The 14959-nt window shown below is 54.0% G+C and overlaps 1 protein-coding gene across 3 annotated transcripts in view; it reads right to left on the reverse strand.

Annotated features, from left to right (window-relative positions):
- Gnao1 (G protein subunit alpha o1) overlaps positions 1-14959 on the reverse strand; it is a 160265-nt gene that overhangs the window by 8461 nt on the left and 136845 nt on the right. For 2 of the 3 annotated variants that reach the window (XM_052727411.1, XM_052727410.1), the window contains exons 5-6: positions 11027-11155; positions 10199-10328 (exon numbers count right to left, since the gene is read on the reverse strand). In XM_052727411.1, the coding sequence (XP_052583371.1) occupies positions 10199-10328; positions 11027-11155 (259 nt within the window). Of the gene's footprint in view, positions 1-372; positions 4472-6473; positions 6628-10198; positions 10329-11026; positions 11156-14959 lie in introns of those variants that run through there. The other variant, XM_052727408.1, reaches the window with a different exon arrangement.

The raw sequence follows: 14959 nt of genomic DNA on the forward strand, positions 1-14959 counted from the left end.
CTTCCCGAGGCTCAATTCCTCCCAGTCCTCGTCCTGCCCAGCTGAAAGCAGAGCTGAGAACAGCAGGAAGCCATGCCACAATGACCAGCACCCAGCACCAGATCACCCACCATGGTCCTAGGTATCTTGAGACACCAGGTGCTAGGGTGCTAGGACCCTGGGCCTGGGAAGCAGCTCAGCACAGGACAGATCTGTCTTCTGCCTCGAAGTGAGCTGAGTGGCCAGTGGCCTGAATCCTGCTCCCAGCAGTACTATGCCTACTACTCTGATAGGCTGCCCACAGTCCTGAGACTGGGGAGAACAGAGGACTCTGTCACGTGGGTTTCCCTGGCAGAAGCTCCTCGGCACTGACACAATACATCACACTCATGCTAGAAAGAGCTGGCATTTTTATTAATGGAGGGTGACTAATAAATACATTATGGCAGCCAATAAATTATTACAATAACTAGGTATTTATTAAACCAGCAAGTCACTCTTCTTACAAAATTACAGTTAATGAGGGTAGGTGATGGCAATGGGTCGGGGCGGGGGTGCACTGCATCTAAGAAGGCTCCGCTAAGGGGAACATGGGGTACCCGGCCTCTGGCCTGGGACAGAAGGTGTGCATAGGCCACAGGGGTCAAGTCAGAAGCCAGGGAGAAGCCTGGGAAGTGGGGGGCTGCTGCCCATGCAGGGTAGGCAGCTGTGGCTGGTGCAAGAAGCTAAAGGGGGTTGGGGGAGGAGGCTGAGGGCTTCTGGGAAGGGCACTGTTTCTGCTGGTGGCCTTTTGTACTTGGGGAAGAGAAGAAAGCTGCCCTTCATAAGGTACCCTACTCCGACTACCGGGCCCAGGACTTTGGATGGAGACTATTATTTCTGGTTTTCCTCCACCTGCTCCCTCCTTGACATGGCCATCATCTGGCATGGGGGAGTGTCTGTAAGCCCAACTCACTCTAAGCAGGTGTGTACAAGGCTTTTTCTTACTGAGGGGTGGGGTGTGGGGAGGCCTGCTTACAGCCCTGGCCATGTTCTTTGGGACGCTGGGGCTTTCTTTCTCTAGGCTGTAGCCTGACAGGATCAACAGCCTGGAAGTGCTTGCCTCCAGTAGTCCAGACCGAATCTCTGGTGAGGGGCGCTGGAGTCTGGAGACTGGGTTCCTGAGAGCCCTGGGGTGTACCTGGAGCTTACCAGGAGGCTCAGATTAAAGCGGTGGCAGCTAGAAGATGCTCTGTGCCCCGAATTCTCAGAAGAGGGTGGCAGGCTACTACTGGGCAGGGTGGGAAGATCTGGAGGCTTCCTGAGTCTCTCTTGGGTGTGGGAGATCTCCTTGTCAGGAGGCTAGGTCGATGGAGAAGGGGAGGGGTCGGGTCAGGAAGAGAGCGAAGCCTGCCCTCAGGGCACTGGCTGTTTGTTTGCAGGTAGTATGTGGGATCTGTGGGTGCATCTCTTGCAGCAGTACTTTCTGCAGAAGGCAAGGGCTGGGGTGAAGCAGTGTCAGCCTTGGGGGGGGGGTTGTGGGTGGGAGGGCTGTGGAGAGCCAGGTCATGGGGTTGAGCAGGATACTCAGTGATATCCAGTGCAGTCCACACAGGGCAGGTGCCTTCAGCTCCTAACAGTAGGGTGTGGGCCTGGGCTGGGAGGCTGAGACGATGGAGGTCTATTGCCTGGTCCAAAAGGATCCAAAGGGACAGGGCACTAAGATCTAGGGGCTGCACAGAAGGAATCATGGGAGGCTGAAGGCCAGCGCTACCGCTGGGTGGCTCAGACTGGGAGGATTCTGTCTTCATCCCCAAAGCAGAGTTTAACAGCACCCTCCACAACTCAGACCAGACCCTTGGGGGCCTCTACCCATGTTTAGAGGGAAGATTCTTGGAATGGTTGTTGGTACAGGACACAGGACTTGCCCACAGGGATCTAGCAACGAGCACGGTCCCATGAATGTGGTGAAGGCACTCTTCCTAGAAACTGGCTCCTGGCCTGCTGAGTTAGACCACTCAGAAACTGTAGGGTGGCCACTGATACGGCCACTACAGATAGGAGACATTCTCCTGGTCTGGTCACTTACAACTCTCCCCCAACACCCAAAGCCACGACGGAGCCAAGCCTCGTCTATCATGCCCGTTTGCCCCCCATGGCAGAGCTGCTGGTGGTGATGCCACAGATGGGCGACGGGACAGTTTCCCCTGTGGACCACATTCTCGAGGGCTTAGAGCAGACAGCCTAAGACCTCCCTCTCTCGGATGGCCAGAGTGCGAGGGTTGAGGGCGGTGCAAGATACTAGGCAGAACACGGTAGGTCAAACAGGAGTCGGGAGGCTGGGTCGAGGCCCTGGTCTAGCTGAGGGCTCTGGCTACCCTGCTGCGGTGATCTGAAGTGGTTGCCTGGGGAGTGGGAGCTGTATGCTGATAGGAACGGAGACTTCCACCTTCCCGGAAATGGTCTTAAAAGATGGGGCTTGGCCAATATCCCTGGATTGCAGGTGCTTTTAAATTTGGGGTTACAGTCTGGGGACTCAGGTGGCCACACACAGTGGGTGATGCTGAGAAATAACTGCTGTATCTTCAGTGTGGGGACAATGAATTAACTGGCCTTAGCCACCACATCAGGTCACTGAGACTGTAGGCTCCGGGAGTCTGTTCTCTGCTCCCTCCCAGTACCTGGCACAAGGTCCTAAAATGATGGCGGTGTAGACAATGTGGGGTGAGGGGGAAGTGGCAAGGCAGCCAGACTGGGGTGAGCTTCCCAGAGGATCAACTCTGCAAACATTTGGCACTGGGGACGGTCCCTGTGTTTCCCTGGACTACCAGAGATCTGTTCTTGTTGGAACCAACAAGCCCAGAGCTGTTGGCATGGCCGGGGGGACTGTGAAAGAGCCAGGGGCCTGCCTGGCCTGGGACTGAGCACTGTTCCAAGTGGAGGTCAGGAGAACACAGGGCTTGAGGAAGGCAGAGGCCCTTCTAGGTGCAGCCCTTTCCCCACCCGCCTGTGGGCACATCTGCATCCCTAGGTACAGCCTATGCCATGAGCACACAAGCCTGCCTCAACCACAGGCTGTGGTACAGCTGCCTGGAGATGTCTAGGGAAATGTTCCGACTGTTCCAAGTCTGCTGAGGCCAGGGGTGCCAAAACCATCCCAGCCCTTTTTGCATAAGAACCTCTGCAGCAAAGTCCCTCCCAGGCTTCCTAAAGCTCTTCCCCGCAGGGGGCTGGGTGTATGTCTGCGTTGGCTTATACTCCTCCTAAGCTCACACTTCAGGGTGCTGATGACTCATCGCTTGCTCTCTGCCTCGAGACCAGGAATATACAAGGGCTTCCTGACTTCTTGACCAAGGTGGAGTAAAGTATGGCACTGGCTTCAGTAACTGGCTTAGTAAATCACTTGGTAAAGTCTCCTGTGCTTGCCTCAAGAGTCTCCAGTCCCACGGGCTCTGCCTGCTCTGGCTGTGACTAGAGAAGCATATCTATTCACTCACACTCAGGGCAGCCGAGCCTGTCTGAGTAGAACCAACAGATGGCTCTTTCAGGACTTACGATCAACCTATGCAGGAAGAGCTGCCTGTCCCCCAGCTTCCTTCCCCGACTAACGCCTGTGGCTGGCACAGGACTGTTTCCCCACCCATGCACCATTGTAGTCGGCCAGTCTTAAGGAATATTCTCAGGTCCACAGGAGTCAGGGCTGAGTTTTCTAGGGAGTCCAAGCGCAAGGGAAGATGACCAGAGAAGGGCTAAGATCCAAGATGAAGGAGGAGGGAAGCCTTCCCCAAGGTCTGAATCTTTGCACCCCAAAAGTGCCTTGATTCCATGTTGGCATTTGGCGACGGAACTGCCCTCTACCAAACAGACACTAAGGAAAGCTGAGAGATGGCATCTACTATCCCCTAATCAGCCAGCACCTGCCACAGGGCCATCACCAGCCACCCTATCACCCCAGCTGAGGAAGAGACATCAGGACTTTGAGCAGGAGGCACAGGGCACAGGACATGCCCATTCCAAACTGTATGGCAGCGCTGCCCACTCAGGCTCTGAGTGAAACACTTAAGGACACAGCTGGCCAGCGATCAGCTCTCAGGTGGTATGCAGCTGTCTCTGGCCTTGTGGTGTGTGGCGCTCCACACCTTTGCCCGACCCTGTCCCCATGTGTCATGCAGCTGGAGTGGGGTAGTGTGGGGATGCTCAAAGGATGCCTCCTCCTCCCCCAGGGCCAGCCTCTGGGTTTTTCTGCAGTGCACAGAGCATCCGAGCGGTGGCAGAGCTCTGGGTCCAGGGGAGAAGTGAGCAGCAGGCTGGCAGGAGGTCAGGGCTCAGTAGAGTCCACAGCCCCGCAGATTTTTGGCGATGATGACGTCCGTCACAGCATCAAAGACAAACTGGATGTTGTTGGTGTCCGTGGCGCAGGTGACATGGGTGTAGATTTCCTTGTGAGCTGATTTATTCTTACTCTCATACTGCCCCTGGATGTGAGCCACAGCTTCTGTGAAGGCACTGGGGCCTGCAAGACGAAACAGTGAGTGAGGGGAGTCAGTGAGGGCGGGAACCCTGGAGCCATTCAGCATGGAATCCCTGGGCTGGCCATTGTGTCATTTAGGCCAGTGGCCATGGAGCGGGTGCACAAATCCCCTCAGGACCACTAGAAGGCAACAGGCATATGGAGTGGGAAGCTTTAGGGCTCAACTCCAGCAACAGTGGTTCATGCTGGCCAGCTGGTGGTTGGAACCTACTGCCGCTATCACCGGCTGCCCCAGTGACTGGCTGCCTGAGGCTGGGGACTGCCTGTGAAGCTGCTGTTTTCTCCCCAAAGGCCTACTGGTTCCAGAGTCCATTTCTGTCTTCCACAGCTGCAGGTAGGGTGAAAGCACTGCTTTTAAGCAGGTACTGCCTCTCTGTGTGCCCGTGAGACGGCGGAGAGGGCCAGGACCCGCCTGGCACTGTGGGGCGCTAGGAGGACCGTGTATTCTGTCCGAGCTGCTGTGGCCTCCTTCCCCTGCTCCTGGACGCCTCCCTCTCTTCCCTCTTAGGACAACTGAGAACTGACTTGCTCACATTCTTCCAAGGTGTCTCCTCATTGATCTGGTTCTCTGGTAAGTCCAGGGAGAGGATGTCTGGGAGAAAGCAGTGGCTTGGAGAAGAACAGAAAGGCAGAACTTGACCTTTGCATGGAAACCCTCCCTCCACTGCTCCATCTTCCAAGAATTCAAGGCTAGCCTAGACCAGACTGGGGCCACTTGCTAAGGGAGGAAGAGGAAGAGAACTGGAATTTGAGCCACAGTGCAGAACTGGGGCAGCACATCTGAAGGAGGATTCCCAGCCACTTCAGGCGTATGTGTGTAGACCACAGCCTGGTTGTGAGCATCTACCAGACCATAGCTGTTTGCCAAACCAGGGCTGGAAGTAAGGCTAGTCTCCTCTCAGGGTCCCTTCCTGCCCTGACTCAGTTCCAAACTGATCTTGGTGACCAGCCCACGAGGGCCTCTCACAGGCCATCTTAGAGCTGAGAAAGAACGTGGCTGGTCGGTGAAGTGGGCTAAGCGCTGTTCTCCTCAGTTGAAAGCTCATGGGGTCCTGGCCTACAGAACTACCAGCCTGACTTTGAGAAATCAAGGGCAGGCTGCTTGCCTGACTTCAGGTCATGACCCTACAGGCCCATGCTGCTGGAATCTGTATCTTCGGCTCTGTCCTCCAGGACCTGGTCAACTGAGACCAGCTGACAAGGACTGGGTTGTCCTGGGCTTACAACAGCCCACCTGAAGGGGCTGCCATTTTTGAAGCTCCTGGGTGGGGGGGGGGGGGGCGGGGGCGCTGGTTAGGCTGCATATCTATCTGGCTGTCTCGCTTAGACCACTGTATCACTGATGGCTGGCCTCTTGTCCCTGCATTTTTCTGCAGGGTAGGCAAGGCCCTGGGCTGTGGCTATCTTGTGGCCGCTTGTGTGGGAGGTGCCGTTAGAGTGGCTGTTTATCATTGTGATCACGGCAGTGACAACAGATCTGTAGTGATCACAGACTTCAGCAAATACCACGCTTGGCATCGTCCTGGGCTTCTTTCATCCTTACAGTAAGTCTACAGGGGGTGGGGGAGAGGGCCACTGTGACAGCCTCCATCTCATGGAGGGAGAAGCCAATCCAGAAAGGCTATGTGACCTGTCCAGGCCACTCTCCAGTTGGGGTGGGACCCTGCTAGACTACTCGAAGACCAGGTTTGTTGTCTCTTCGACATTGTGGGTTCCCACTGTGCATGCACCCTCTGCTTATAGACGACTGACCGGACCTCCCTAGGGTTGTTAATATCACACTGGAGACTGAGGCCTAAGAAGCCAGGGGTCCAGGCCTTAGCTGCCCAGGGCTTCTTGTCATAGCTGGCTCTGGTACGGTTCTGTGGGGGTGGATTCTGCAGGGTGAGCTGGGTGCACTCGAGCACAGTAAATGCCCAGAGAGGCCTGGCTTCTCGGCTGCCCTGTAGCTGCAAGGGGCTGTGTAGGATGAGAAGGGCTCTACCTGTGTACTCCGGAAAGCAGATGGTCAGTGGGGACTTGGTGATCTTCTCCTCAAAGATGTCCTTCTTGTTGAGGAAGAGGATGATGGAGGTGTCTGTGAACCACTTGTTGTTACAGATGGAGTCAAAGAGCTTCAGGGACTCATGCATGCGGTTCTGCAACAGAGTGGAGAGGCAGGTGAGGGCTGCTGGTACCCAGCACCCTGGCCTACTATGGCTATGACATAGCGAGACAAGCAGGGGGACGAGCCACCAATGTTCTTAATGCATTACTGGGGACAGAGACAGAGGACCCACGTGGACAAACAGGACATGTCCCTGCTTCATTCCACATACAGGCAGGTTTGGGTGGAGCTGGGGTGGGTCAGGAGTGCTGTCCCTTCCAGAGAGAGCTGGCCTGGGCGGGGCACTGAGGTCACTGCAGAGGCTGCAGTCCCTGGAGAGGACATGCACCATGCACGTAGAGGGCAGGGGTGCGACCACCATCTGACATGTCTACACGAAACCGTGGATCATGCAGACTTCTCTACCAGGGTCTCATTCATTTTCGCCAGCGAGGTCAGGAGGGTGCACGCATTCGGTTGGGTAACATTAACCGAGGACTGAGGCCCTCGAATTAATCCCGAGTTGGAAGCAGATACCAGGGGGACAGCGTCTCGGGGGTGATGTTGCTGTGGCCTTGGTTGGTTGGGTGACTTTGTTGGTTGACTGGGATGTGCCTGGGCTGAGGGAAGCTCTCTCTGAGAAAGTTGGGAGTTGGGGCTGGTTTCTCAGGAGAGGGGCCAGGAGAACCCCAAGAAGAAACTTAGCAAAACAGATTAAAACTGAGAGGAAGCTAAAAACCCAGTAGCAAACATCAGAGAAGGGAAAAGAGAAACCCTGAAAAATTGACCCCATCAGTCTCAGACCCAGGAAGTCCAGGGCAGCTGTGCGAGGCGCCTACACAGGCCTCAGCTGCCCTGTGGCGGGTGCTCTGCAGCTGGGATGGAAGGCTGTGGGGAGGATGGGCTCGGCTCAGAAGCCAGCATGGAGCATAGTCCTGGGGCCGGCATTCACAGCAAAGTCACCCAGCGGGGCCCTGAGAACCTGCTGCTTTCAACTCTTAGCTCATGTTTGATCAGAGGGAAGTGCTTCATACCTGCTGGGCTTGGAGGGTCTCTCAGAATCTGCCCATGGTTTTGGCCTTGCTTTGGTAAGAAAAGGCCCTGCAGGCGCTGGTGGCAGTAGTGGTGGAGAAGCTGTGGCAGCCTGTGGCCTGGCTGAGTGGCGCTGAGAGCAGGTACGAGGACAAGATGAGCCCGTGGGGTCCCAGGGTGCAGCGGGCAGGGTGGCTGGTCCGGTGTTGGGCAGCCACTAGCCGCGGGGCCTTCCTGGCCTAGCTCCGGGAGCTGCCTCCAGACATCTTTGTCTCTGTAGCCCCAGTTTTCCTCCCCAGGCCAGGGAGGGAAGTGCAGAGCTGGCTAGAGGGGAAGACTGAGGACCAAGGACTGGGTCATTGGTGCCTACATCTTGCCTCTCTAGGGAAGAGCATCCACACTCTACCTCCTGTCCCCTGGCTACACCATCTAGACAGAGGAGCAGAGGACTGCTCCTTACTGTGTGGTGTCTGTGCAGACGCTATTTCAGCTCTTAGCCCATGAGGCTGTTTTACCAATCCTCACCCCACAGCGCATGCCTGAGGAAGGTGTGGCGATTATGCACGATCACGCAGCTGGCAGGAGTGATGCCAGGCCTTGGATTGGATCCATTTGCTCCCAAGCTGTTGAATTTCACACACATGTCCGTCCCCCCATACACCGACGATTGCTAGTTCCACAGCAATAGTATTGTTTTACGGCCACTACAGTTAGGAGCCACTGCTGTGGGCCGCTGGTAAACTGGAAGGCAACCCCTGTTCCCTGGAGGCTTGGTGCTTTCCCCTGGCTGTTGGGTGGCCAGGCTTGGGGAGGGAGAACCCTAGGAAGAGCTTGCTCTGACTCTGGCCCATGTTTTTCCTTCCTCAAGGTCCCTACCTCCAGCCCTTGTGGAGAAAAGCAAGGGAAATGAACTGGAGGGAGGAGAGGGCTGAGAGAGCAGTAAGTTAGGAAGGACCCTGGAGGGCAAGTGTTTCAGGGCCTGGGTGCATAGCAGCAAGACTGCTGAGGAGCTTATGGGGAAATAGATAGGGCCAGCCACCCCGACTTGGAGACCTGAAGCCACAGGGCTGGTGTCCACTGGACATTCCTTTGTGTCTGTTCTGAGGACCTGGCCCCACAGTTGATGGTCCTGGGCCTTTGCTCTGGCAGGGCAGGTTCAAAAGAGAGGCCATGCGCCAGTGTGAAGGGTCTCTCACCATCCAGCCTCCAGCTCCTTGACTCTTTTTCAATGCCATGCTGGATGTAGCATCTACTCCCAGAAAAGATAGGCCATAGGGAGCGGGCACAATGGCTCTCACAGCACAGAGGCAACCCATGGTGGTGAACTGTGTACTGGACCAGCCATTCTGATGGACAGACTAACAGGAGAATGTCCTGGGCTTTGGGTAGTCACAGAGTCTAGGGTTCAAAGGAGTCCAGGGCATGTTTTCCCCACTCCCCACTGGGGCTTGGGACTAGACCACTGTCTGCCACATCCACTGAGAGTGACAGCACTAAAACTCAGCCATCACTTGATGAAAGTCTGGGCCACCCCTTCTACCAGCAGCTTGCCTTCCATCTGCTAGAAGCCCCATCACTCGGCATGAACTACTCAGGACGGCGGGTCCTCCTCTACCAGAACTGTACCCTCTCAGCACATACCCCAAGAGCTCATCCACCCCCTCCATAGACACCAGTAATGACTGGACTGGAACTGGTACACAAATCAGACTCATAAGGAAGACAGGCCTTGTTCAAGGCCAGCATGACCACAGGCCCCTCCTCCCATGAACCCCACTCTCAGAAGTGGGCTTGTCTCCCATGACCCAGTAGGACATAGTGAGGCCTGGGTCCCTTTCCAGGCTTTGAGCACAGGCCCACAGACTTGTGGGCCGAAACTCCAATGGGAAAAGCTCAGTGGATATACCTGGCTCAGGGCAATCACCAGCAATAATATCTGGCTAGCTGGGCACTGTTAAGCAAAAATGCTTCCATGACCGGTAGGTAACCTTAGACAAGGTGGGCGGTATTACTGTCCCTGCTTTTCAGACAACAGGAGCCCAAGCAGACAGGGTGCTGCCTGAATTTAGCTCATACCAATGAGCAGCAGAGCCAGGGTGAGACCAAGGGGAAGGCTGGCAAGGGCCCTCTCAAGCCAGGTGGCAGGTCTCAGAGGCTGAGTTTGACACTCACCAGTATGCCTGTTTCTTGGTGCCCCTCTTGGCCAGGAAGCCCCACACCTCTCCAGCTGGCCAGCGTCCCAGGAAGGGCAGAAGCAGCTAAAGCTGACTTTCCTCTTGCACACATGCTCTTGCTCGGCTGCCGTCTGGCTTTGTAGAATTTGCTTAATGTTTTCCTGGTCTGAGAGCTCCGTGACTCCACTGTTTACTAACAAGGTGCTTGCTGGCAAGACCCCGACTCTGATAAGTTATCTGCAGCAGTTTGCATACAAACTGCACTGGGAGCCCCAGCTGCCTCTGTTGGACTGGGCTCACTGGCATTTGCCTTGACAACACAGAATGGGCGAGGGTGCCTGGCACAGGCCATCTGTGAGGCCCGAGGACGCCGGACACTGGCTTGTTCTGTGGCCAGCTTCACTTCAGCTCACTCACCGTGGTTTCGTCCTCATGGAGCACCTGGTCATAGCCGCTGAGTGCGACACAGAAGATGATGGCCGTGACATCCTCAAAACAGTGGATCCATTTCTTGCGTTCAGATCGCTGGCCTCCAACGTCAAACAGCCTGCAGGAAGTCAGGGAAAGCTGGCTGTGAGGGTGGGGGTGCTTGTGATCTAGCAGTGAGAGTGCTGAGCAGTGGGGCTCAAAGACCTGCCTCACCTCTTGGCCCCTTTTCTAGTTTCCCCTAATATTAAGAGACCACACCTGGAAGATTGCCAGGGTCGCCAGGCCTTAGCCCATGAGCGTTACTCTGGGGAGACGCAACCCTCCAGTAGGGCTCCAGAAACCTGGTGGCACAGTTCAGCTCCTGTTCTTAGGTCCTCAGAGCCCCTGGATCCTAGGCATGTTCTGTGTCTGGGGAACCCCACTTTTTAAGGCCTTGCCTTCTGTAGGTTCTCCAGGATGTGAGAGAACTGCTCTCTCAGCCTCTCTAGCTTGGAGACTGTAGTGATGTTTGGGGTCTCCCTGGCATTGCTTGGGCCTACTCACCTGGTTCAGGCTTACCCACCCTGTCCCATTCCAGGGGCCTCTGAAGTAAGTCACCTGCTGTTTTCAGCCTTTGAACTTGGCAGAAAACAAGCTCTCAGATGGGCTTCTTCTGGTACCTAGCTGTCTGACCAAATGAGACAGATCCTTGAGGGAAGACACTGTCTGGCTACCGAGATGAGGCGAGGCAGGGTGTGGACATTCCCCCATCTCTCTGGCTCATCACCAGGCCCATCACTAGGGCCTGTCAGCAGGCCCCATCTCCATAGGCCTCACCTGAAGTGAAGGTTCTTGAATGTGAAGTGGGTTTCTACGATGCCAGTGGTTTTGACCCTGGTTCGGAGGATGTCCTGCTCAGTGGGCTGGTAGTCAGCGGCTCCAATCCGATCCAGGCTGTCCAGGTAGCTGGGGATGACAGAGTACAAGAGTCCATGGACCTGGGCTCTGCTCGCTACCTTTGGAGTCCAGTGTCAGCCACAGTTTTTACAAGGCTGACTGTGGGACCAGTTAGTGAATGTGAGGTCAATCAAGAGAGAACGTGAGGGTCTTAGACTTGCAGTCTCTAAGGTCCCCAAATTCAGACTCAAAGGAACAGGGCATACAGCCCCACCTACACTGGGATGGACCTGTGAATGACTGCCAGGTTCGCAGCACAGTTCTGTTAGATATTCATTTAAAATAATAATGGCCGATAGGCAGGATCTGCTCTTTTAAAAATGTATTTATTTACTTTTATACTATGTGTACGGGAGTTTTGTCTGTATGTATGTCTGCACCACATGCATGTGCACCACAGAGGCCAGAAGAGGGTGTCATATCCCCTAAAACTGGAGTTACAGACATGTGTGAGCTGCCATGTAGGTACTGGGAATTGAACCCATGTCCTCTGGAAGAGCAGACAGTGCTCTTAACTGCTGAGCCATCTCTCCAATCCCAAGTTCTGTTCTTCACATGTATTCATGTCCCATCTTTAATTTCCCTGTGCCAATACTGCTTTACACATTGAAAAACCGAGGCTCAATACAGCCAAGTCCATGGCTCCAGCGTCTTCTTGTTCACCAAGAGGTCTGTGTGCCTCTCCCGTTTTATGCTCTTGTAAGCAGGGATCAGGGAGTCCATCTCAGCTGAGCAGTGGTAGGGCCTCCTCGGAACCCAGATCTTTAGAATCAGGGTTTCCCAAATGCTCTCAATGGAAGGCAAATCGGGGATGTGACAAGGGAAGGAGCTGGGGGAGCAGAGTAGATCAGTGATACTGGGCCCCCAGGGGTTCCTTAGGAGGCCTGAGTGTATCTGGGAAGGTTCTGCTTTCAGTCCTCTGTGCCTGACTCTCCTTGTCCATAGCTACTAACTAATGGCCTCTTCTTTCAGGCTAACATCCTTGACTCTGGTGGACACCAGGCCTGGGGGACCCTTTGTCTTGGTCTTCCGACCTCAGCTGGGCAATGTCCTCTGAACACACAAGCTGGCCTGGTCTCACCTTTTGCTGGCTGTGTCTCACCAAAGCCTCCCAAACCCGGTATGCTAGTTGTTGTTTTGTTTTGTTTTGTTTTTCAATTTGACACAAACCTAGACATATTTGGGAAGAGGGAATCTTAGTTAAGAAAATGGCTTCATAATAAGATTGGCCTACAGGCAAATCTGTATGGCATTTTCTTGATTGATGATTGATGTGGAAAGGCCTCACCTAAGGTGAAGAAGAGTTATGCCCACCAAGGGAGTGAAGACCAGGGCAGAAGTCTAGCAATGGACTGGGTCCCTTTCTCTCTGAGCTCAGGATCCACAAAGGGCAGGGTTGGGTCAGGGGGTATGGTAATTAATTGGGGCTTTAGGATGTTAATGGCTCCTTCTGGAGTGGTGCAATTTCATAGCCCTATCAGGGCCGGTTTAACTCCGGCAAGAACGTAACTCTGGATCAAAAATAGCACTTATGAAAGCAAGGTGTGGTGGCATGTACCTGTAATCACAGCACTCAAGAGGTTGAGGCAGAAGGATGGAGAGGTTTAAAGCCAGTCTGAGCTATAACACAAGTTCCAGGTAAACATGGGATACACAGCGAGACCCCATCTGAGGAAGAGACAGGCAGAGCGACACAAGGCCCTTCTACTTGTACCCCTCTCCGTCTCCTGTTAGTTTTCTCTCAGAGGCAGCACAGGAGACCTGACTAGGAGAATACCATTCTATCCAGCAAAATTAGAAGGTGGCTGAGAAGAGCCAGATGTGAGATTCAGAGGGAGTGCAGGGACAGGTAATTGCAAATACAGACTCAAATTGTAATGGTGACCACAGGAAAAATGAAAAATAATCCTGAAACCAGCAGAAAACTGGGGGTGGTGGGAAAGCATGGGAAGGAGGAAGGCGAACTCAACTCAATATTTTAAGGTAAGAGTCAGGAAATATGCCGGGTGGCGGAGGCGCAGCCTCTAATCCCAGCACTCAGGAGGCAGAGCCAGGCGGAGCTCTGTGAGTTCGAGGCCAGCCTGGTCTACAAAGCGAGTTCTAGGACAGGCACCAAAGCTACACAGAGAAACTCTGTCTCGAAAAACAAAAACAAAAGAAGAGTCATGAAATACTGACTAGTGTAGGATAAATAACTGGAAACAGAAGGGAGGAGACAGGCGGTGTGTGTGTGTGTGGGGGGGCTGGCGGCAACACCGCTATTCACTTTATATCCTGGTCTCTCGTTGAGATGTCTTTGCAAGGGACTCATTTTAGTATTAATAAAATGGGTAAAACCTGAGAGGAACATTTGATGGACTTCCAGAAGACAGACTGAGGCCAGGAGGCCCTCTGGGGCCCAGCAGGGGGCAGGGAGAAGTGAGAAATGTTTAGATAGAAGGATAGAGGGGGGAGAGACAGACAGAAACACAGGATAGCCGGGAGGGCCTGGATCAATATCCACCGGCCCCTTCTGTCTTTTAAAGGGCTTTTTTTTTTTTTAAAGATTTATTTATTACTATGTATATAGTGTTCTGCTTGCATGTATGCCTACCCGCCACAAGAGGGCATCAGATCTCATTACAGATGGTTGTGAGCCACCATGTGGTTGCTGGGAATTGAACTCAGAACCTCTGGAAGAGCAGCCAGTGCTCTTAACCTCTGAGCCATCTCTCCAGCCCTTAAAGGGCTTTTTAAAGGAATGCCAAGGAGTGGAGCAAAAGACCTCCCCCTAGCACAGCCAAGTGCAGACCCTTCCAAACACCTGGTAACCACGCACATGGTCAAGCAATCCTCCAATGCAGCTCTGCTGGGTAAAGCAAGCTCAGACCTCTCTAGGAGCCTTTGTGGGCCTCCACAGGGAGGCAGTGAAGCTCTAGCTTCCATGGTCATGCGGAGGGAGCTGACTGAGAGGTGCTCCATCTGGTTTCAGGGCGGCCATTCTCAGGCCTGTGATCTGAGTGTGCACAGGGAGTTTGAATCTCTGCTCATCAAGGTGTCCCTAAGAGCTCATAAAGCTTGGTGGCCTGGGTTGCCACTATCCGCTTGGGGCCGCAACCTACCTTAGGCATCTGCCTATGCACAACCTCACCCAGGTGTGAGAAATGGGAAGAGGTTCTTGGCCTTACTCTGGTCCCTAGTTTGTTAGCTGCCATCATAGCCAATGAAATCGCCACGTGTCATTAGTGAGTGCTCTTTTGTTGGGTCCCGCTGGCTATACTAGTATAATGTAGATTTCAATTTTTAGATTCTTATTTTGAGTCAGGGTCTCATGATATATCCCGGGCTAGCCTCAAACTTGCCACCCTGCTGCCTCCATCTCCTGAGCAGTAGGATTACAGGTGTCTATCACCTTGCCTAGAGATCATGGTTTATTAATCTCAGTACTATTGATGTTCTGGACCATCTGTTGTTGGCTCTATGTTTTGGGACTGTCCTGTTCAGTGTAGGGTGTCTAGCATTATCTCTGGGTACCTGGAGCATCACCCCCTAGTGCTGACAATGACAAAGGACTCCAGAATCAGGTCCCAGCTGAGAAGCACAGTGACAAGGTGAGTCAGACGAGGCCAGTGCACACACACACATCCATGGACAGTGGGTAAAAGCCTGCAGCACCCTACTGCAAGCTCTTCTTGAAAGCCTGGGTACCAGGTTACAGAAACTAGGGACACTCTTCAATGCCAAGATACACCCCCATGTCGCCATCCATTCCAGGAATCCAGAGCCACCCATTCGGGAGAAAGTGCCAAAGATCAGCAGGTCTGTCACCTCGGG

The sequence above is a fragment of the Peromyscus californicus genome, unplaced genomic scaffold (assembly GCF_007827085.1).
Source record: "Peromyscus californicus insignis strain IS unplaced genomic scaffold, ASM782708v3 Scaffold_8__1_contigs__length_139910024, whole genome shotgun sequence".
Taxonomy (NCBI): domain Eukaryota; kingdom Metazoa; phylum Chordata; class Mammalia; order Rodentia; family Cricetidae; genus Peromyscus; species Peromyscus californicus.